General features: G+C 35.1%; 1 protein-coding gene across 6 annotated transcripts in view; it reads right to left on the minus strand.

Moving 5' to 3' along the window:
• SNTG1 (syntrophin, gamma 1) overlaps nucleotides 1-25,670 on the minus strand; it is a 682,373-nt gene that overhangs the window by 32,516 nt on the left and 624,187 nt on the right. For all 6 annotated transcript variants that reach the window (XM_012723045.1, XM_012723047.1, XM_012723046.1 and 3 more), the window contains 2 exons: nucleotides 17,722-17,874; nucleotides 15,403-15,495 (listed from right to left, as the gene is read on the minus strand). In XM_012723045.1, the coding sequence (XP_012578499.1) occupies nucleotides 15,403-15,495; nucleotides 17,722-17,874 (246 nt within the window). The remainder of the gene's footprint in view (nucleotides 1-15,402; nucleotides 15,496-17,721; nucleotides 17,875-25,670) is intronic.

Here is a 25,670-nt window from a genome sequence, read left to right on the forward strand (position 1 = left end):
ATTATCTTATTTCCATATTCGCCATTCATGTGACAGTTATACTCATTAAATGTCTATGTATTTAACCTATTACATTTTCACTAAAACTTAAACTATATAAGAATTTTATTGATTTCGTAAATTTGTGCATAACAAATAAATGGATAAGTAATAGAAATATCCAAAGATCACAGAGTTGGATAAAAGTTTCTGACTGACTTTCATTTATTTCCTGAAGTTATAACACACTCAAAATTATATTATTTATAGGCCGCTGAATTAAATCTGTATCCTTGAACAATGCTAGGTCTAGAATACAAAATTCAGGTTATTCTGGCCAAGTTAATTATGATATATTATTAACCTATGATTCATTACACTCAAAGAAGGGACATTTAAGTATATTGGCAAAATAATACTTAAGAATGGAGTTTTTTACTGAAGGATGAACATAATCTATGGAATTGTCACATATAAAAATATGGAATATTGGCTGAACCACCTAGTTCTAAGAGTGAATGAAGGAGATGATGCTAAAGGTGTCAGCAGAGGTTAGTAAATTAAGAAATCCCATAGTATGTTACAAGATTATCTTAAAGGCAATAAGAAGTAACTAAATTTAGGAAGAAAGTGATGGCATCACAAATTAACATTTGTAAGTATTACTAACTGGTAGTACTGAGGAAGACAGAACAGAGAGGGCTGTAACTTTCTGCTCCTCAATTCTAAACTATTTTTGCTCAAACCACTAAAGTTAAAATCACTAGTTTAATTTCAATCTGGTCAACTAGGCTTTATAACAACAAAAACCTTTATGAAAGCAGAGAGCTGCAAAGACTGGAACCATGGGGACAAATGTAGATTAACAAATCCAGAATTCTAGAATTCCACTGCTTACACGCTGCAGTGGTTAGAACTGCCCAGAGTGTACAAAGTAATCATCCAGTAATTATATATTTTAAGAGTTATTAATATATGCATATAAGATGTAGGGTACAGGCCAGAGGTGTAGAAGTGAAAGCATTCACTGGAGACAAAGTGGGCAGCAGAAGAGGCAAATCTATTGAAATACACAGCCAAGCAGAGCAGCTAAGTCTGCTGCACCATGTGGATTAGGTCAAACTCATACCACAGTGGTTTGCAATAACTTGAAAGTGCTGAGACTTAACTCCTGTGAACTCATGGAGGCCCCTATTATTGACATTTTATCATGTTCCACTAAGTAACATAACCATAAACATTTCCTTACCTAGAGAGTATTGTTCTAATTGAATGAATTCAGAGAAACAAATACTACAGCAGATAAAGAAACAAAGAATAAAATAAAGGGACAAAAAATTGAGTAAAAAGAACTTAAGATTATAAGGGGAAAAAAAATGATGGAAAAGAGGGAGGTGGGTGCATAAACCAGATAAAATAAATCACTTAATGGTGATGGATGGGAACTAAACTCTGGTGGCCAAAGTAATATAATACATACAAATACTAATTTAGAAGACAGTGTATCTGAAACCTGTATGTGTTATAAACTAATATAACTTCAAAAAATTAAATTTTACTGGTCACTCATACACACAATTTTAGTGATCCAGTGAGAAAACTGCAGTCTGTTTTTGAGAGATGGAAGTATGTAGGTGATCTGTGAGTATCTTATAAATGTTAAGGTTGGGAAGAAGCAGCTCATGAGATGCATTTTGGGAGAATATGACATAGGAGGAGAATCTATACCTTATATTTGTACTTTTCCTTTTAAATAAAATATGTTGCTTACTTTTATGTGTAGTTATGACAATCTCATTCTTAAAATTATTATTATGTGAAGTAGAAAAAAAAATTCTTCTTTCTCATATATAAGGCCAGGATGTCCACTTTCAACATTACTATTTAATATAACATTGGAAGTTCTAGTTGGAACAATTACGCAAGAGAAGATATAAAAGTAACACATTTTTTAATGAAGAATGAAAACAATTATTATTTGCAATGTTCAGATTATATGCAGAAAACCCAGACTATATAGTAAATCTACAAAATCCAGATGCAATCCTATAGATCCAGACAATGAACAGGAGATAAAGTAATCAAGTAAATTATTTTGTTTTTAATTGCTTCAAAATGAGTCACAAACCTAGTAATAAACTTTTGAAAGTAATTAAAAGAGCTGAACACCAAAAACTATAAGATATTGTTTAAAAAACTAAAGATGATCATGTAAGGATATTGACAGATATACCATACTCATGATTAAAAAAAATAATATTGTTAGAATGGCCATCTAATCTAAGGCAGTATGGACAGATTTGGTGCAAGCTTTATCAAAGTTTCAAAGGTACGCTTCAATGACTAAATATTACTGAAATTTATAATGGGATATAAATGACCCCAAGTAGTATCAGTAATAATTTTGATAAAATGAAGAAGGGAGCAAACATCCATATAACAAAGCTATACTAATCAAAAGATTATGGCAGGTAAAATAAATTTTAAAACAATGCACAAAACAATGGCATGCTAATGAAAGTATTACACACTCATCTTAGTAGTTAATCTACAACAGAGCCAAAAAGTTACAATGAACAAATGAAAATCTCTTAAATAGTGGTACTGAGAAAATGGTACTCTTCAATGACTAAAGTACAGCACTGAGAAGCTAAAGCCACTTAAGCATGAGTTTGATCCCTGCCCCAGAGGTGACCCTTATGATGCAGCAGGCCTCTCCTGACCCATCTGTTGCTACCCTCAGCAGTGTACTTTGTCAGTTAGACTGTTCTGCTCCCTACTTTGTCTCTGGTGAAGCCTGTCACCACTCTTGCACCTCTGGCCTGTACTCCAGTTCTGTATGAATAAATATTTAAAAACAAACAAACAAACAAAATACTCAGTGGTTTTCTTCAAGTAAATAGAACAAATATTGATGAAGTTCATATGGAACCTCAAAAAACCTTGAATACCAAATGCTCTCCTGATGAAAACAAAGGGCAATGGCTATCACACAGACTTCAAACTATACACAAAGCCATTACTAAAACAGTGTGGTACTGGAGCAAAAACAGATACATAAACCAAAGGAACTGAAGAGAAAGCCAAGAAATAAAGCTGCACACATATGAACAACTATTTTTTAATATATATTAATTTTTTAGGTATAAAAGAACTAGAATACAGATTGGAGATGTGGGAAGTGAGAGGGCTCACCAGAGACATAGTGGGGAACAGAACAGGTGGATTTACTGAAAAACACTGCTGAGGGGAGCAGTGGGTGGGTCGCAAGAGGTCTGTCATACTATGTGGGTCACCTCCAGGGTCAGGGATCAAATTAATGCCACAGAGGATGCCAATAGCTCCAGACTGCTAAACCAATTGTACCATCAGTAGAGGCCCTGTTGAACTAAACTTTGACAAAAGAGCAAATGGCAATGGTAAAAAAGGACAGTTTGGCCAATAAATGGTGGTGGGGAAACTGTATAACCATAAATAGAAGGATGAAACTAAATCACTACCTCATACCATGCACAAAACAACTCAAAATGGATAGGAGTTATGAATACAGGACCTGAGGATACTGAAGAAAATGTAGGTAAAACACTATAAGACATACATCTCAGAAAATATTTAAAGACACCCCCCAAAGCAAAAACAGTAAAGGAAAAGTTAAACAGCTGGCAATATATCAAACTAAAAAGAACAAAAGAGACATTAACCAAAACCAACAGACATCCTACTGATTGGGAAAATCGTTTCTCTCCATACAATTGACAAGGGACTGGTCACAAAGATATGCAAAGAACTCAAATGACTCAAAAAACAAACAAACAAAAAATTAAAAGTAAACAATCCAGTCAAAAAATGTTCAGACGAATTTAAAAGATACTTCTCCAAAAAGGAAATGCAAATGGCCAACAGACATATGAAAATAAGTTCAACAGCCCTTATCATAAGGGAAATGCAAATCAAAACCAGTACGAATGACACATAAAAAAAAAAAAAAAGAAGAAGAAGAAAGAAAAAGAAAAACTTTTAACAAATAGTGGTGAAGATGTGGTGGAAAAGGATCTCTCATATATTGCTGGTGGGAGTGCAAACAAACTGGTCCAGTCACTTTGGAAAGCTGTATAGAGGTTCCTCAGACTACAAAAACTGGAACCATTTTACTTAGCAATTCCACTATTAGGTATATATGCAAAGACTACAAAGACATTTATTCAAATAATACCTGTACCTCTATGTTTATTGCAGCACTATTTATAATAGGTAAGACTTGGAAACAATCCAAATGCCTAAACTAAATGACTAGATCAAGAAGATACAGTCTATACACACACTAGAATACTATTCAGTAACAAAACTAATGTCATTCAAAGCTACATGGATGGAGCTAAAAGGGGTTATGCACAGTGAAATAAGTAAGAAGAAAAAAAATATATATTGTATGGTTACACTTATAGGAGGGATACAGAGTAACCAAAAGCATTGGGGGAAAAATAATAGCAATAAAAATGTAACAGAACAAAAACAGACAACTATAAATCAGAGACAATCTTCAGGGGAGGTGGAACGAGAGAGATCAAAATGAGCATAAGGGACTATGATGATGGTGCACAGGTGAACTGGTGGTGGAAATTCTATGAGACTATACCTGAAAACAGAAAGAAAATCATTGTAAGAAAAATGAACAATGATGTAAAATGTATATAAGTTATATAGTATAATGTATATAAGTAACATAGATTAAATTAAATTAAGGTCTGACCTTTATAGGAGGGATAAGCTTCAGTATATCCCCACCATAACTTCCATCACAGTCAACCCACTACCACTGTAAAAGGAAATATGTAAGTGCCATATATCATCTGGCTTAAGAGTGCAGTAAGTTCCAACCTGTGTCCACCACTGACAATTGAGCACCCCACCAAACCTCAGGTGATTAGGACTTGATAAAAGGTAGGCCAGCTTGGAAGGAGAGCAGAAATTCAGCCCACAAGAGAGTATATATATATATATGTGTGTGTGTGTGTGTGTGTATAAAAATTCAGGGGCATACATTACTACACAGTAAAAACAAATCTACAAAACCAAACTATAAAGAAGTAGAAAAATAGCTCATAAATGAAGAATACAAAATTGTATTATAAAGAAAATCAAATGATTGAAAGATTAAAAAGAAAACTCAGAATAGTGAATGATTGTCATAAGAATTAAGGTCATGAACAAAAGGCAGAGGTTGGATTTCTAAATAAGGAAATAAATAGATATAGGACATAAAGAGAATATCAGAGAAGATGAGGATTTCAGGAGACAGCTTTGGAAGTAGAATAGACTAAATGGAAGAACAGATCAGTACAACTGAAGATATGAATAAAAAAGAATCTGGGTAGAAAATGAAGAGAAAAACAAACAAATAAGAAAAAAATGCTGAGAATTATATAACTCCATGAGTAAAGGTTATACATAAAATGGGATGCAAGGGGAGAAAAGGAAAGAGAGAAGGGAACAGGAAAAATATTTAAAGGGATAATGAAGAAAGCCTCCCAGAATCTAGAAAAGGGAATAAATGCACAGATTCAGGAATGTAAAAAAAAAAATGCAGGATGCCTAAAAAATAATACCTACAGCAAAACATTTAACTATAAAACTTTCAAAGCCTCTAGACAATGAAAAAATACTAAAGCTGGACAGCGGGAAGAAGCAGATAACTTACAAGGAGTTAATCCTGATCAGGCTAACATCAGACTTCTCAGAAGAAATACTATGGGCACAGAGAGAAGTGATTGATACAACCCCAAATCCTAAAAGATAAAACTAGTAAGTGAAGAATATTCATTTTACAAGACTCTTCTCAAATAAGATGGAGATAATAAAGTTGTTTGCAGACAAGCAGAAACTGACAGAGACTGCAAACAGCTGCCACATACCCTTCCTGAAATACTGAAAGTTCTTGTAATTAAGTGGAAGAGAGGGACATATCCAAAGAACTGAACAAGGGCATAGTTCACTTAATTAAAGACTAAATGACAGCAACTGATTTTCATGCATCTATAATCACTGTAAATGTAAAATGGACTGAACTCATTAATTAAAATGCACAGTCTCTGGCTTGATTGAAAAACAGAATTCAAATTTCTGTTGTCTCCAGGAAACACTTCTAAGCTCCAGAGATAAAATATGAACTCAGAAAAAGTGTTGAAAGCAATCTTTAAGATTGATGAATAAAACTCAGGGGAGGCAGGGGCAGTCATATTTATGTTAGACAAAATAAATTACCAGTTAAAAAAGTAACAAGAAATAGGAATGGGTACTGTGCAATGATTAAGGGAACAAGACATGAGTAAGACATAACAGCCACCAGTATATACTCATCAAATGAAGAAGATCAACAAATACTAGACAATTACAATCAACTCTGAAAACATGCATTAGAAAAACAGAGTTGTAATCGGGGAAATTAATACCTGCTCTCACCTGCATTTTTCTGTGAACAGATAAACATGATAGAGAAATACATGGGGGCATAATGACCTTAAAGAAAGAATTAGACCACAGGGACCAAATCATGTAAGTGGCGCTGCAGCACCCAAAACTTGAATATAGATTTTTTTCAAGTTCATTTGCTACATTATCCACAATTGTTCATACTTTGGGTCACAAGACAAATGTCAGAAAATATAAAAATTAAAACCATATCACAAATGGTCATCTCTAACCAAATGGTTTCAATCTAGAAATCCAACATGAAAAGAAAACAAAAAAATTCCAGTACATGGGAAGAGACAATACAACACTGAAAGCCTACTGAGTTAATGAAGAAGTCATCAGAGAAGAAATAAAAATATATACCTTGGGCCCTCTGGTGGCCCAACATGTTAAATGGGGCAGCATGCAGGGGGCTAGCTGCAGTGGCTGCAACAAGTTCTATTTCCTGCCAGGAGGTGACCCGCACTGCAGGGTCTCTACTGTCTCACCTGCTGCTCCCCTCAGCAGTATACTTTGATGATCTGCCTGTTCAGCTCCCCACTCTAACTCTGGTGAATCCTCTCACTGTCCCTGCACTTCTGTACACCAGTTCTGTGCATAAATAAATAAATGAATAAATAAATAAATAAATAAATAAATAAATAAATAAATAAATAAATAAATAAATAAATAAATATTTAATGTACCTTGCGGGGCCTCCCTGGTGCCATAAGGGGTTGTCTCAGCACTGTGAGTGAGACTATCACCAGCCACTGAAGCATGAGTTTGATCCGTGGCCAGGGAGCTGGCCCACACAGCACAGTAGGTCTCTCCTGTCTTGTCCACTGCTTCCTTCAGCAGTGGGTTTCATCAATCTGCCTATTCTGCTCCCCACTCTGCCTTGTGAATCCTCTCACCCCTCCTACCTCTGGCCTACACACCAGATCTCGTATGCATAAATCAAATAAAACTTTGAAATACACACACACACACACACACATCTCAAAACAAATGATAATGAGGACTCAATCCTCTAGAAATTATGACACAGCTAAAGCAGTAATTAGAGGAAAATGTATAGCAATACAGGCCCACATCAGTGAAGAAGAAAGGACTCAAATACATAACAACTCAGTAGAAGAATTAGGGGGTAGATAACAAACAAACCCACAAATCAATAGAAAAAAAAATAGGACAATTAATATTAGAGCATAATTGATGAAACAGAAATTACAAGACAGTCTAAATAACTAAAATAAAATAGTTGTTTTTTTGAAAAACAATCAAATAGAAAAATCTCTAGCTAAACTCAGCAACAAAACAAAAAATGGAAATTACCAAAGTAATATAGGTCAGAAGTGAGAGAAGTTAAACAGATGCTGGAGAAATTCAGAAGATAATAAGAGATTGCTATCAAGATTTATGTGCTAATAAGTTCAGTGGTCTATAAAGAGATTGACAAATTATTAGTACTATAAAATCATGCATACTGAATAGGGATGATATAGAAAACCTGAATATACAAATCATAAAGAGGAAACCGAAGCCGTAATCAAAACACTCTCCAAAACAAAAGCCCAAGAACAGCTGCTTTCACAAGTGCATTCTAACAAAATTTCAAAGATGAGCTAATAACTATTCTACTCAAGCTCTTTCCAAAAATTCAAGAAAGAAATAATACAAACACATTCCATCAGGCCAATATCAGTCTAATACCAAAACCAAACAAAGATAATAAAAAAAAAAAGAAAAAGAAAAAAGAAAACTACATACCAACTTCCCTAATGAACATAAAAACAAAAATTCCTCAATAAAACCTTAGCAAACTGAGTCCAACAATCATTAAAAGAATTATACATGACAGCTAAGTGGAATTTAGTCCAGGGACACATGAGCAGTTCAATATACAAAAATCATTAAAAAGAAATAAAAATGTAAGATCAAATCTGGGACCTGTAAGCCTCAATGCCATCATGGCTATTCCTGAGTGTGATTCCCAGCCAGGAAGGTGACCCACATCACACAGCAGACCTCTCCTTCTTGCCCCCTGCTCCCCTCAGCAGCTTATTTCAGTACATCAGCCTGTTCTGCTCCCCACTCTTTCTCTGGTGAATCCTCTTACCCCCACACCTCTGGCCTAAGCCCTCCTTCTTCTATGAATAAATAAATAAAAAAATCTGGAAAAAAAAAAAAGATCCTATCAATGGATGCAGAGAAAGCATTTGATAAGATACATCTATATATGGTGAAAACCCTAAAAAAAAGGGGGGTTAAAAGGAACATAATACAATATAATAAATGTAAAATATGACATGTCTACAAATTATCTAATTCTCAATGATGAGAAAATAAAATTATTCTATTAAAATTCCCATTAAAATTGGTGCCTCCCTGGTTGCACAATGGGTTAGGATGCAGCACTGTAAGCTAGCAGCAGCTGCTTTAGTGAGAGTTCAACACCCTGCCCCAGAGGTGACCCACATGTTGAGGCAGACCTCTCCAGACCTGCCCTCTGCTTCCCTCAGCAGTGTATGTACTTTGTTGATCTGCCTGTTCTGCTCCTCAATCAGTCTCTGCCGAAGCCTCTCACTGCCCCTGAACCTCTGGCCTGTACCCCAGTTTTGTATGCATAAATAAATAAAACTTAGAAAAAATGTTTAAAATAAATAAATAATTCAATTTTAAAATGTGTACAAGACCAACACATGTCCTTATGTCATGACTATTCAACATGTATTGTCAGTCCTAACAAGAGTAATTACATAAAAAAAGGATATAAAATATTTATTTGAAACATAAGAGTAAATTTAGCATTATTTGAGAATATGAAAATATGCATAATCTCAAAGACTTCATTGAAAATATAATTAAATTTTATGAATCAGTTCAGCAAATGACAGGTTATAAAATCATTACACAAAAATCAGTAATTTAATTTATTAAAGTAATGAGATAGAAGAGGAAATTTTAAAAATGATTCCATTCACATTCACACACAAAGTAACTACCTAGGAGTAAACAATCAGGAGACCCAATACTGTCAAATTGATCATCCTATCCCATCCTTTGCAGATTCAACACAATTCCCACCAAAATTCCAATGATTTTTTTTTTTTAGAGAAACAGGCTAGCATTACTGGAATATACAGGGGACCACAAAAGCCTCCAGAGAGCCAAAGAAACCAATTACAATGAACAGGAAGAATCCTAACTCCAGTTCTGAAACTTACCACAAATCTATGTAATTAAAACAGAATGAGCACAGCCATAGAAACACAAAGACCAATGGAATAGAATAGAAAGCCTAGAGATAAACTCATACCCATAGGGAAGCTGATCAATGAAAAAGCCAAGCATACACACTGAATCAAAGAAATGGTCTTCAAAATCTAGCGCTAGGAATAGTCTTATGCAACAAATGAATTGAGATCATTATTCCACAGGATTCCCAAAAATAAGTTCAAAGTGGATAAACTATTTGGACATAAGACTTGAAACCATAAAATACATAGAATAAAACACTAGAAAAGACTTTAATGACATAAGTTTCAGGACATCTTTGCAAATTTGACATGAGAACATGGGAAACAAGTGAGAATTTAAGCAAAAGGGAATATGCAAATATAAACAATTCTGCAAGAAAAATAAATTGTATTCAAAACAAACAGAGAGCCCACTGCATAGGTACATGTATTTGCACACAATATACTTGTCAAGAAGCTGATATAAAAATTTTAAGAATTCATTTGAGTTATACAAACAGAAAACAAATAACCCAATTTAAAAACAGACAGGTGCAAGGAGCTAGGACTCAGCACTACAAGTTAGCCACAGCCACCTCAGTGTGAGTTTGATCCCCCACTCTGAGGTGATCCATATGGCGCAGCAGACCACCCCTGTTTCACCCTCTGCTCCCCTCAGCAATGTACTTCATCACTCTGCCTCTTCTGCTCCCTAATTTGTCTCTGGTAAACCCTCTACTGCCCATGAACCTTTGGCCTGTACCCCACTTCTGTATGCATACATAAATAAATCTTAAAAAATAAATAAAAATAAAAATGGACAGAAGGATTAAATAGGCATTTCTCAAAGGAAGACATACAAACGACCTACAAGAACAAGAACCATCACTTATAGTCAGAGAAATGCAAATCAAAACCACAATGAGATACCATCACACACCTGTGTGAAAGGCCAATATCACAAGATAAGAAAAAGTAAATGTTTGTGAGGGTGTGGAGTAAAACTGTTACAGGGCAGGGGAAAGAGCACACAGAACAGCCAATCCTGTTGCTGTAAGTAGGTTTTGTCATTTGTCACATTAAGACAAACCATATAAAAGCTTTAATAGATAGCTACTTTAATATAATTTGTGTGTAATACAGACAAGACAAATAATCTAGTTTTTTAAATTTAGTGTCCACAGTTATTTATTTTCTTGTGGGTAAAGTCTAGACAAACAGGATTGGTCCAAAGCAAGGCCTCAAAGCCTGCTGCAAATTTATACTTTTGGGCAGGGAACCACAGACCAGCATTAAAAAAAGGTAGACGACTCTGGGAGAAACAGAGCAAAATTAAATTTTTTTTAAAAGCTGTCATTTTTAATCTTTTTTATGCGTCTCTCACCCACATCTGTTTTAACCAATCTAGGATCAAGAAGCAAACCATTTTGTGTTGCTGTTGTTGTTGTTGTTTGTTTGTCTTTTTTAAGTCACATTTTGGTTCTCCATTCTGTTTTGTATTGCTCCAGTTTCCTTTCTACCCTCCCATGGGTGGGCCAGGGCATCTGGAATCATCCCTTTTTCTGGAGGACCACAATTACAATTAAAACAAAACAAATCAAAACAAAATATATTGTACCATATCTGCAATGGACCAGATTTCAGGGTGTAGCCTTAGGAGAATTTTATTTTATTTTTTTTTTTGGATTTTAGTGTATGTAGGAGAAAGAAAAAGTAGTTGCCAGCATTGTCTATGAATGTCTAATATGACAGTCCTTTATTTTTAGAAAACAGCTTATCAGTTTATGTTAAAAGAACAAAGTGTCTGGAGTCATTAGTCAAAACAAACCAGCAAATTTACATAAATCTGAAGTAAACATACTAGAAAAAACAAAACTACATTTGCACTTATGGTGCTAGTACTTTGGGGAAACCAAATTTTCCAGTGGGGCTGTTTAACCACGGATGGCCCATAACTTCCAAACCTGCCTGACCTACATAGGTTCTGACATCCTCTGAATTAAGTTAAAACATATAAGAAATTTAATGGAAACAAACTTTAACGCAATTACTGTGAGATGCAGATAAGACAAAGTATATGATTTCCAAATCTAGCACCCAAAGTTAACCCTCCCCTCATGAGTAAAAGCCAAACAGGACTGGCATAAAGAAAGACCTAAAAGCTCACCAAAAGTCTAAAGCACCTTCCAGTAGGGACCCATAGAAAGGATCAACAACAGTCAGACAAGTCTGGGAGGAAAAGAACAAAGTCAAAATGAAGACAATAGCTGCCATTGTAAATCTCCCCACAGGTCTCTCACCCACATCTGTTTCAACCAGCCCAGGGCTAGGAAGCAAGCATAGTTTTCTTCACATGTCTTTCTGCAGCTTGTGCCTCCTTCAGGTCTCCTTCTGGTTCTAAACCCTGCTTTTTTTTTTCCCACTGCAGTCTTGTCTCCAGCTTCTTCTCCTCCGTTCTCAGCTCCACCCTCCATTAAGTGGGTCAGGGAACCTGGAATCTCCCTTTTTCTGAGGATCACCCTGTTATAATCAGAACCCTGCTATGCTACTGGTGAGAATGTAGACTATAGAAAAACAGTGGATGTTTCCCAAAAGATTGCAAATGGGTTTGCCAAATGACCCAGCTATCCCATACCTAAATATCTATCAAAAAACACAGAAAAGAAACTAATTTGTAAGGTTACAAATTATACTCTCATTTTCATTGCTGCATTATGTACAAAAGTCAGGCTATGGAAACCACCAAAATGCTAAAAAGAAAATGAGTGGGTTAACAAGATGAAGTATAGGCCCTCCCTGGTGGTTCAGAGGGTCAGAGTGTTGCACTGCAAAGCTAAGCTAAGTGGTGGCCACTTGAGTGCAAGTTCGATCCCCACCCCAGAGGTAACCCACATGGTGCAGCAGACCTCCTGTCTCATCAGCTTCTCCCCTCAGCAGTGTACTTTGTCAGTCTGCCTGTTCTGTTCTCCACTCTATTTCTGGTGAATCCTCTCACCGCCCCTGCACCTCTGACCTGTATCTATTTCTGTATGCATAAATAAATAAAATATTTAAAATAATAATAAAAAAGAAGATGCAGCATATGCCTATATAATGGCATACTATTCTGCTACCATAAAAGATAAACTCTTGCCAAACTAAAAAGCTAACCCTTGAAACCTGATGTGAAATGAGTGAAACCATAGGAGAAGAGAGAGGTTAGAAGGGGAGGAAAAAAGGCAGAGAAGGGAGTGAACACTAGAGTCTGTGGTGGTGACTATGGATCCTTCTTGTGGGTGTACTATGGCAACAGTTATTAATACAAAAAATGTTAATAAGATATACTGTATAAACTATAAAAATAAAGATGAAATAATATCCTACTGAGTGTTAGAAATTCTTTGCAAACAATTCATCTGACAAGGGGCTAATATCCAAATTCTACAAACTCATACATGTTAAGAAAAAGAAAACAAAACCCAACCCAATCCACAAAATGGGCAGAAGACTCAAACACTTCTCCAAAGAAGACATACAGATGGCCAACAGTTACAAGGCAAATAAAACACATATCATCATTTATTATTTGGTCAATTCAATCAAAACTGCAATGAGTTTCAACCTCTCACACACACAACCATCTTGCAGTAAGGTAAACTCATTAGTTTTTCCAGAACACTCCTGGTATATTTTTGTTGTCCTACATAGTTACTAATAGTTCTCCCTGTCATTCTCTGTAAGTCACAATTTTAAGAATATTATCTTTATTATGGTGCATACAGACTGTCACCTCCACCCCCAATTCTCAGATTGCCTTCAAGAAGATACTTGCCATAATAGTCATAAGGGAAGGACAATGACTACTACACTTGAAAGTTGTCTTTTCCTGGGTCAAGCTTGTAGTGATCATCTCTTGTTTCTTCTTAAATAACTTAAGTTTCTTAAACTTTCCTGACTAATTATTCTGTCCTAGTACACACACAAAAGTGTACATTGGCAAGTATTGTAGAGTGCCTGTGTCACAACTTTCTGTCTTACCATACAGAGTCAATAGAGGATGCTAACACAGTTTCAGAAGACACTAACTTAAAAGAGAAACTCAAACTAGTTGAAATAATAAGAAATAGGTTCAGATGAATGATGTGTCCTTCTAATCTATTAGTATGAGAATCTTTGTGGAACCTATTTTGAGTTAAACAATCTCCATCTTATCTCAAAACTATCATGCTGAGACTTCTAGATGGAAAGTCAACAGCCTGTCTCAGTACCCCTACTGAACTGTCTATCAGTGATTTTTTAAGGACCAACCCCTCCTGTTCTCTCCTTACTGAGAATTAGGAAAGAAACAAGGAGGCTACCCGGTGATTGCTTTCAAAAAATCATGCTACAGTTTCCATCTTAATATTCTGTCAACCAATTCAAAAGTTTCAAACAGATGACCCGACTGTAGACCACCTCCCTGTATTGATGCTTGAAAACTCCCTGTGCCCTAACCCTGGTGAGACATTCACTGGGACTACCCTTTGATTATAGATGCAAACCATAATTACTGCCCCCTCATAAATGTTTCCTTGACTATATTCCTGTTTTATTATTTCTCAATAAATAGAGTAATTTCATATGATTTAGTGTAATGTCTATTTTGGCAATAGTATATTATTTTTAAATAAGAACTTGAATTCAGTTTAAAATTCTGCATTGGGATTAACCAAACGAGTTTTCATTAGGTGGAATTTAGCACACATGACCCAATGCTGATTTGAAATACTATTTTATTAAAAAGAAAGTTTATAGGCTTAGGGCAAGTTTGTGGCATTCACATTTTGAGGGTCATCAAAGAGTTGCCTGCACCTGAAACCCCACACTTAAGTATTCTTTTGTCAATACACAAAAGCAATTCAGATCAACATATGCATACCGCTTAATAGGAATTAATAGAAACTTAATGTAATTTCAGAAAAATAAAAATAAATATTGTTCTCCTTAAATAATATGAGTTTTTTGTGTGGTGACCTTGATGGTTGGGTTAGGAAAAACTACCCACCTGCATTTTACTTTATTGTGACCAGTGGACTCAGCCCTAAACAGTTAGCCACAACATTAGACAGCCATCTTTCCCAAGAGTAAAATATTTCCTTTTTACTTGATCTGCCTTTCTCATCTATATATTTCATTGTCTTATGCTATTTGCATTTGCTTTTGGAAATCATGTATAAGGGTGTATTTTTAGATAAATTTGTTTCCCAGTAAGTGATTACTATAAAAAATAATGAATGATGAAAAGATCAGTTTATTAACTAATAGATCAATTTATTTCCATTTTGGTGGACAGGAGAGGGAATCTAAGGGATTGATATTAATATAGGAGAGAATGCTTTCTATGGAGATTGAGCCTCAAATCCGAAACTGCATCAGTGACTCCCATAATGGGAGATTACTGGTGAATGGGGAATGGGAGGGAGCCATGTTGAGTTTTACTATTTTTTAGAAGGTGTCCTTTGTTGTTTAATGTATGTCACTACCAAAGCTATTGATATATCCTTTGTAAAAAGGTTACATGTCCAGACAGTACAACTGTTTGGGGATGAAATTTTTCCCTCAGTTTGAGGCCATCAAAAAAAGAAAAACAAAAAAAAAGAAAAAAAGAAAAGCAAGGACATTACACCCTATAACCAATTAAAATGATGACAGGAGTTAGAAAGCATTTCATTCATTAGTAGACTAGAATTTAGGGTTGACCTGAAGACATTACCTTTGTTGCAGCATCAAAGCAAATAAATCCCGTGCTAAAGTCAATGGTGAGTCCCATTAGGTGACTTTCTAGCACACATGCATACGTCTTGCACTAGACAGAACAGAAAACACTGTTACTTTTTACATCATTGACCCAATGTCAGTATTAATAGCCAACATTTATCAAACACTGTATTGTAGCTCCTGTAATAAGTTCTTTACGCATTACTAACTCAGCATCAGCAATAATTGCAAGAGAAATATCTTATTATCAGAATGTCAATAGTAATATGTAGAAGCTATATGGTTTTTGACTTGTAAAGGGATATGCAGGACCCAACTGCAAACCCTATTCTGTCTGACGTTGGCCACACTGTGCCCTTTTGTTATAATGGCAACACAAACGCTGTAAAAACTTTTAGGACTAAGATTATGCAAGTTTGTCATATTCTATAGCTAAATATCACTGCATTTTTAATCAACCAAAAGTAAATTATTAAACTTTATGGTATTACTTAAATTCTGGATATATTAACATAAGAATATAAATATTTTATTTATTTCTATAGAAATTTACCACAAGCAATTTTCTAAAAAATAATACCACTTGCTAGTATTTATGTAAAATTATTGATTTTCCCAAATTTATAATTACCAAAACACTACATTATATATTTCTATCAATATTTTAGAAAGACTAAATAAAAATCATGGAATATATGAATCACAGACATGAAATAAAAACTTGGGGTTTATATATGCAAGATAATGAGTTTTTATGTTGATAAGCCCATTTTATTTACAGGTAATTGTAAACAGCACTGTAATAGTGAAATGATGGAAAACACTTGCAATTTACATACAAGGAGAGAGAGAAACCTATAACACACAAAATTTTAATACAAATCCTTTTATTTACTTTTAGAACACTACATATAAAAATACAGTAAGTGAGTCACATTTTAACCATAATAATTGCTAAATCATTACTGCACTCTCCAAAATCCACGTTTATGCATTTAAGCCTAACATGCAGAGGAAATTTAAAAAATGACAAGTTATTCATTTGCATGTAAGTTCATCCATAAAGCAAATTAGTTCACTTTGAGCTACACCTTACGTGTTTAATACACAGACAGCTTTCATACTTGCATCTACCTATTGTGTTTTTTTATTAAATCTATGATGAAAACTAAATGTTCAAGGCTATTCAATTCCCTTCACTCTTGACTCAATTGTTGTTTCTAAGTACTGCCACTTATGTCAGGCAAAACACTTTAGTATGCAGTACATTAAAATATATTTTATTAAATCATATGAACTGTAGAACTTGGTGTTTCTATTTAGTTCAATCTGGATGTAACTTCACAAAAAAGAAATAAAAATCAATAAATATTGACTACTTGGTGTGTACAAAAGACATTATACTTCAGCTGGTAGATGAGTAAAGGATCCCCAGTGATTTTGTAGCTTAGTGTAGGGAATGAAAGGCACACATCATTTCAGCATAAGACACAATGTGACATTAGAATTCATGAGTGGCATGAACTAAAAAGGGAATATTGAAGTACTGATAATGAGTGCACAGGGCAGAATAGAAATTAGGACAGTGTTTATTGTCGACATAAGGTTTGAAAAAATATTCAAATTCCATGTGTGGTTTGAAGAGTAGAGATGGGAGAAAGACTTTATACCAGCCAAAAGCACAATGAGTGGAGCCATTCAGAAAAATAACTAGTTGACCATGATTGGAGAACAGAAAAAAGGATTTTAAACAATTAATTGATAGCAAGACATTTTCATTCTTATATTCAAATTGCAATATATTCTAATTAAAATTAGAAAGATAATTCTAATGAATGATTGCAAATAACCTAAAAAGATCAAATTGGGGTCTTTCTGATGGCACACTGGATAAGTGTCAGCGTTATCAAGGGGTAGCAAACCATTGTGTCCTGATATCTATCCCAGGCCAAGGGCTCAACAGACCTCTCCTTGTCCTCCTGCCTGCTGCTCCCCTCATCAGTTTATTTCAGTAGATTTGCTTGTTCTGCTCACCACCCTGTCTCTGGTAAATCCTCTCACCCCTCTGCACACCTCTAGCCTACATCCCAGGTCTTGTAGGCATAAATAAAGTAAATATAAAAAGATCAAAGTGTTAAAATTTAAACTGTCTTTGACATGGATTAATATTCAGTGGTCAATTATTAAATGTAATTGAGAAAGCAGATAAGATTCAGAGAAATATATCTTTATTCTAATTTGAATTTATATTAAACCATATGGGAGTATTCAAATATCTGAGAATAGAATATCCTAAAATTGCACAGACTCTCACCTGTATCCGCTCCACTTCTAGAAAAGTTGCTGTTTGGAAGGCTCTTTCCCATTGGGCAAGGTCATAGTCTAACTCCACAGAGAAGTACAGATCCTCCCCAGACTCAGACTGCACAGTGAAGCAGTGTTTCCGCTGGTCCAGCAGATCACTGTCCTGATGAAAACCTGGAGTTACACAGGCTTGCATACATCAATTCATACTGCAAACGTGGCATACCGTGAATCAGTGTTGAATAATGAAAAGTGAAGCTGCCACATTATAAGGATTACAGTCTGCGGTGTCACTAAATCCTCATTAAAAATGGCTACAGCATTCCGATTTCTAGTCTCAAAGTCCATAATTAACACATAAAGCATCTCCACAGTAGTTAGGATTTCTGTCTTGAACTTCCACAGCAACTTAACTACCAAAGCACTAAATACAAGATCTAGTTTCATACTGCATAACAAGATAATGCACACACCATTTTTTTTCTTTCCTTGCAGGGCTGTCAAGAAGATTAAATACTTATTAATTAGTATTTTTGAAAATATTAAGAGATTTGTAAGTTTGGTATACCTTTATTGAGTTGATTTAATTAACCCAAAAAACAACAGGAAAATATTCCGAGAAAAGGGAAAAAATGGTGCCTAATTTGTCTGCAGGACTTTTGGTGATTTAAAACAAAATATTCACATATACCTAATTTATGAAATTGCAGTTCATTCAGTCAAAAGACTCTGACACAGAAATTTCTTGGTCTTGCCTGTTTTCATCCAGCACTCTCACATATGTTTAAATTTCCCATTTTCAGGGATGTTAAAAAGTGAACAAAAGGTAGTTAAGAATTAAAGAGGGGACTCCCTGGTGGTGCAAGAGGTTAAAGCAATTGCTGTGAATCACTCTATAAGCGATTCACAGCCACTAAAGCATGAGTTCTTTCCCCAGATAGGGAGGTGACCCACATGGCCCGGCAGAACTCTCCAGTGTTGTCCACTGCTTCCCTGAGCAGTGTGTTTCAGTCAGTCTAACTGTTCTGTTCCCAACTCTGTCTCTGGTGAATCCTCTCACCACTCATACCTCTGGCCTGTTCCCCATTTCTTGTGTACATGCATAAATCTTTTAAAAAATAGAGGAATAGGGTAATAACATGCACTAAATGCTATAAACCTTTGCACACTATGTTCAGTGTGCTGAAAATTGTTAAAAGTTAATCACTGGCATCATTAGTTATTTCTTCTATAGACTATTATAGAGGCCAATCATTAAACATCCAAAATGTTAGCAGGGATTTTCTGTTTTGGCAAGTGTTTTCAAAATAGTAACTATTATATTTAAAAACCAATTTGTCTTTTTCCTATTTGAATGCTTAACATTACTAATGGAGAGTTATGGAAAAGCAGTTACTTTAAATGCTATAGAAATTAACTTTGGCATGCTGCTGGTAGAATCTTAGAAAGCCAGAAGGAGATATGCTTTATTTTTATTTTCCTGCTCTGTCTTGAGAGAAAAATGAAATCATATTTTTTTAATACAGACCAATAATGAGAAAAATGTCAAGTTTTAGTAGTTGGATCTTAAAATGTCTAGGGAGAGTGACAGTGACTGGATATTAAATAAACAACCACATAGGTAAATATGCTAGCATGGATTATTTTAAGTAGTATTATCAAAAGTATAATGACATTTATACCAAAGCTGATCAGGGAGTCAAAATTGTCCTCTCATAAGTACATTTTAATTATACATACAAGAACCAGTGTACAGGTCACAGGTATGGGGCGGTTAGAGGACACACCAGAGACAGAGTGGGGGACAGAACAGACAGATGTATGAGATACATGTTGAGGGAAGCACCAGGGTCTGATGAGCCATGTGGGTAACCTTCCTGGCCAGGACTTGAATTCAAGCTGCAGTGGCTCCTGATAGCTTCATGGTGCTGTGCTTCAACCAGTTTTGCCACCAGGGAGGACCCTCACAAGTACATTTTAAACAGTGATTCAAAGATGAGTAGAGAATAAAAATTACAAGTGGAAAGCGTTCTTTATAGAGAGAGGGGAGGCTATTGGCAGGGACATAAAGCTAGAGTGTGACATCCATTCCAGGATTCCAGAGAAGAGAGAGATGTTGAGAGACATATTTGAGAAAGGAGATGTGTGCAGGACTGGTTATGAATTTTGTTTCTTGCAAATACAGTGGCATTTACAACATCAAGCCTTTTACTGAATTATTTATACTCCAGGTATCTCAACTTCTCCATTAGCAATTTAAATTAATGGCACTGGGATGAAAATAATAATTTGAGAAACTTCAAGTTTACGATTTATTAAAGTAGTTTTAAAGGTCTTTGTAATATAAATTGATAATATAAAATAATCAGCATTAATAGAAAATCTTTGATATTTTTCTTCCCATAAATTGCATGATACTATAGGAATTTAAAATGACCTTTACTAAAGGTTTTTGTTTCCTTGGAAAAACTTAACTCCTTCATTCTCAAAAACTCAATTTAGCATATTTGTTGCAAGCTATCAGAGACAGACAATAAATAAACTGTGTGAGAATAATTTCAAAATCTCACTTTGCAGAAATTGTGATGGTTATTTCTGGGACACTTCACAAAACTGCTTCATGTGAAATAACTCAGGGCATTCAGGCTTTAAAATTTGGCAAGAGAGACAAATACATAAAAATTAAAAAAAAAAAAACATGTCACAGTTTTATAAACTGCTAAAGAAACAGAGGAAGGGACAAAAAATGATTCTGAGGAAGTAATTCAAAGAAGAAAGTTTTGTTCTAGGTCTAGACTTTAGTATCATGAACTCAGAGATACAAGAAAGAGCCACCAGCCCCCAATCAAAAAGAATCTAGGTAACCCTAAGAAATATGCACACATTGGCACTTTTTGTCGAAAACCACTGGAGTGTTTGATACAGAAAAGAGGCAGCCCTTACTTCTTAAGAGACAGACAGATGACTGAACCTATGAAAAAGTCATCATGTTAGCTCAGTTTTTCAGATTTAATGAAAAGTGACTATATACCAAACATTCTAAAGATCTTTGAAACACACACACACACACACACACACACACACACATACCACACACAAATAAACTCTCTCTTTTTCTGTCTTACATTCATGTGCTCTACTGACGGGGTAACACTACGGGTTGCATATCAGCTTTTCTACTTGTTAGCATATGTTGATAAAATAACGTGTATAAAATTTATTATATTTTCTGGTACAGAGCAACAGTTTAATGAATGTTAGAAAATTCTATTATTAATGTTCATACCCAAGAGAATGAGTGAATATATTATTTCCTAATTATTTATTTATTTTATTTCCATCCATACAAATTTGTTCATCTTTTCTGAGTCCCAGGGAAACGGGCCTCAGGAAAAAACAGTCTCCAAAATAAGCTTTGCTCATTGAAAATTATTGTTTAATAATGACCATATAATAGTAGCTACACATATCTTATGCACTAATATTGTGGATTTTTTTGATTTAAGACTTCTACTTCAGACATAGCCTGTAGTATTTAATATTCATTCCAAGTCTCCTGTACATTTTCTGCAAAGTAATAAACATATGATGTCCTTCCCAAGAAAAATCTCAGGGAATGCATGTGTCTGCATGTTTTCATTGAAATTAGAGTTTTTATATTATTGGAATAAATACTTAGGAGTGGAATTGCTGTGTCATGTGGTAGATATATTTTTGATCTTTTGAGAAACATCCATAATGTTTTCCATAGGTGCTGTACCTGTCTACTCTCCCAACAACATTGTTAGGATATCTATTTTTTCCACATCTTTTCCAGGAATTGTCATTTCTGTATTTTTGTTATTATTTTATAATAGTTTATTTTTACGTATTTTTGTACATTTCATTTCTGTATTTTTTTATATGAGTCATTCTTAAAGTATGACCTGGTATCTCATTATTGTTTTGATTTGCATTTCCCTAGTGATAAGTGGTGGTGAACATATTTCCATGAGCCTGATTTCAGCCTTTATGTCTTCTTTGGAAAAGTGTCTGATTAGATTAGTTCTTCAGCCAATTTTTGATTGGGCTATTTGTTTTGGTTTGTGGGGCTTTAGTAGATGTGGTGTGCAAATATTTTCTCCCTTTCAGCAAAGTGTCTCTTCATTTCAGTATGGCTTCTTTATTGTGTGTAGAAGCTTTTTAGTTTAATGTAGTCCCAGCTGCTTATATTCTCTTTGCTTTCATTGTTGTTTGGAAAGAATACCTAGAGACATCACTAAGCTTTATGTGATGTCATGTTTTGCCAATGTTTTCTTCTATGTATTTTATGATTTCAGTTCTTACACACATGTTTTTATCCAATCTGAGTTAACTTTTATGTGAAATAGTGGATTAGTTTCATTCTTTTGCACATAATTTTCCAGTTTTCCTAATAACACTTATTGAAGTTGCCCTTTTGTCCAATGTATATTCTTCACAACTTTGTCATATTTTAATTGTCCATGTAGGTAAGGGTTTAATTGTCCATGTAGGTAATTGGGCCAGCATGTCTATTCCATTGGTCTGTGTGTCTGTCCCCCCTCCCACCCTAATCCAATGTTGTGTTAATTATTATAGTTTTTTGGTATAGTTTGAAACCTGGATTATTTATGCTGCCATTTTCCCTCTTTTTGTCAGGACTGCTTTTACTATTAGAGATTTTTATAACACTATGTGAAAATTGGCAATGTTTGTTCTATTTCTTTAAAGAATGTTATTGAAGTTTTGTGAATACTCTTATTGAATCTCTACAGTTTGAGTCAGATGACAATTCTGACATAGCTAATTGTTTAAGTCCATGAGAAGGGAATATTCTTCCATTTCTTTATGTCTAATGTTTCTTTTAACATTGTATTGTATTGTATTGTATTGTATTGCATTGGCTCTACATGTATTTTGTTAGGCTTACCTCCAGGTATTTAAAGTTTTTCATGTTTAAGTATAAATGTGATCACTTTCTTAATTTCATGCTTTTTGCTTGCATACAGGAAGAGAATTGAGTTTTGTATATTGGTTTTGTAGCCTGCCACTTCGCTGAGTTGATATCTTGTTTCAATTAATTTTTCATTTTTTCTCTTTTTAGCATTTATTCTTTAGCATTTGCTATGTATATTATCATTGAATATGCAAATAATAAAGGTGCTGGTGGTTGGAGAGTAAAAGATAGTCTCACTCACGGAACTTATAGGTGAAGGCAGGGTGCTTATATTGACAATGGGTATAGGGGCAGGACGTGTAGGTTTTTGATGCTAGAGGTGAGAGACAGAACACCCCACACTGTCAATGGAAATTGGGGCTAGGTTGGTCAGGCTCGCCCTATTAGTTAGCTGAGAGCTGAGTTCCTTTGTTGGTAGAGATTCTTGTGGTGGTCTGGTTCTCACTGTTGTTATCTGGCAATGTACACTGGAGGCTATCTGATTCACACTGCTGGGAACTAGGGAATGTCGGGTAGGGGCTAGGATCTTTAAGTTTACAGCTGAAAGATGAATTCCCATAACTGATTACTGGAATACATAAGCTGTCTGGATACCTCTCAGACAACTATTGGCTAATTGCTTACCTCCTATGGTAGGTATCTGACAGCTAATAGTGGCTGGGTTGGCTATTGGCCTCATAGGGTGGCCTAGAAGATAGGTGGGCTAGGAACTGAATCTATAGATGTCATACCTAATGCACTCTGTAGCTATTTTTCTTACCTGCAGGACTTTCAGCTTTGCTCTGTTACACATAATCTGAGAGTGCAATAGGCAAGTCTGTATCCACGGTCTGCTACTACCATGCCCCAACCCATAAATGTTTTGAAATATTAAAAATAAAGACATGTGATCTAAGATCAAATTATAAAGAGGCTGAAGTTACCCCTTTTCCACAGACAGCATCAGCTAATAAACAGCTGCACTTGGAAGCAAAAGGAATATTTGCTGATCATTTTATCCATAAGATATTAAATCAAGATCACTTACAAGGATTGAGAAACTTGAGAAACATTTCTCTCAGGAATGACAGGGACACTGGGAGCTGGATCATACTCCCATGCATGGATGTCCAGGATTTTATTCTATTTCTGGCCAACTCTGTCACCTAGAGTGACACCACTGGTGTCACCTCTTTTCAAGAACAATGTTTGCTAGGTAGGGATGAGGCTAATGTGCCTGGGAGCTGATACATACTAGCTTGTTTATTCTAAGAAGCACTGGTCTCTCTCTGGCATTGGTAAGCATCTGGACAGTTTAATTTCTGTGATATACCTGCTTTCACAAGTCAATAATTAAAGATCCTTCTCTTGCTGAAATGTTTGTGATACACAGAGATTGTCAAGAACTTAGAAATCTACCATAATAACAACCATCATTGGAACATTAAAAAGCACAACATCTTATACTAATAACGTTAGCCAATCCTCTCTAATCTGCAAACATAACAAAATTAGGATGGATAGAAGTCTAATTTAATCCACTGAAATAATCACAGAACATTAAATAGAATAAGGAAGCAGAGGAATTCTATCAAATTGATAGATCAAGACAAAACCATAGATGGGGAAACTATACTAGAATGGGATTGACCAAACAAGTAGGAGAAGACTTTGAGCAGTATCTTCAGTGATGCTTACTGAAATGAGAGGAATGAATTAACACAAGGAGAACTAGAACAAGGAAAGAGTTAAGTATGGACTTAGTGTCTAAATGGAAGTGAGGTAATGTATGCAATGGTTGAACAAGAAATTGAAATACAGCAAGTCACCAAGAGATACAAAGAGGGCAAGGATCCAATCAGTGAGGTAGAAGATAAGGTAAGAGGAAGCAACAAATAAAAAATGGAGCAAAACAGAAAATGTAATTTTAAAAATGTATGCAAATGAGAATCATCAAGAGGAATAGCATTCACATCATAATGATTGCAGGAGATCTAAAGGTACTAAATCCCTATTTGAAGAAATAATAGCCAAGAACATCCACAAACAAGGGGAAGAGACAGACATCCAAATTCTGTAAAAGCACAGAATTTTGTAGAAGCACACAAATTCTACAAATAAAATAATTGGGAAAAAATCCCAATTAGACGCATACCAAGATATTTATAAATAAAATGGCAAAAATTCAACGAAATAATAGAATGCTGAAATTAGCTAGAGGAAAAAAAAATCGCACACAGGAAGACTGTCAGTACATTTCTCAGCAAAACCTTACAGACAGGAGAAAAAGGCATGATGTACCCTGTTATGAAAGAAAAAGACCTCCAAATAAGAATCCTCTATCTAGTTAGGATAACAGAAAAAAAAATAGATTTGAGTGAAAAATAGATTTGAAGATCAGTAGCACTGAAGGAATTGACCTCCTAAAAATGAAGAAATACTAAGGGGACAATTATAAAGCTACAAGAAACCTCACTTGGAAGCAAGAGTACTTCAAAACATAAAATATGGAGGACATTAAACATGGACGAATGTAAGGAGATCGATGCTTATGTTAGATAAAATAGACTTCAAGCTTTAAAAATATATATATTTAAAAATTGAGGCCTCCCTGGTGGCACTGGGCTCTGATCCCTGGCCAGTGAATTAACTAAAACCTATATATATATAGTGCAGAAGACAACTCCCACTTAGCCGCTTAGGCTGCATCTCCCTGCAGCAGTGCATTTCAGTTCTTCTGCCTGTTCTGCTCCCCACTCTGTCTCTGGTGAATCTTCTCAACCCTCACAACTCTGATGTACACCCCAGTTCTTATATGCATAAATAAATAAATTAAATCTTTAAAAAAATGTCTAAAGGACTTCTGGAAGATGGCAGCAGAGTAAAGACGCTGAGATCACCGCGTCCAAGCCTGCATAGGAATTGAGGACTGAAAACGGACTATAGACTCACTTACTACAAGTTTTAACCCAAACGAAAACACCCTGGACTCACTATAAGGTAGATAACTGCTAGCGAATCGG

Source organism: Condylura cristata, unplaced genomic scaffold, assembly GCF_000260355.1.
Source record: "Condylura cristata isolate star-nosed mole 26May11 unplaced genomic scaffold, ConCri1.0 scaffold00009, whole genome shotgun sequence".
Lineage (NCBI taxonomy): Eukaryota > Metazoa > Chordata > Mammalia > Eulipotyphla > Talpidae > Condylura > Condylura cristata.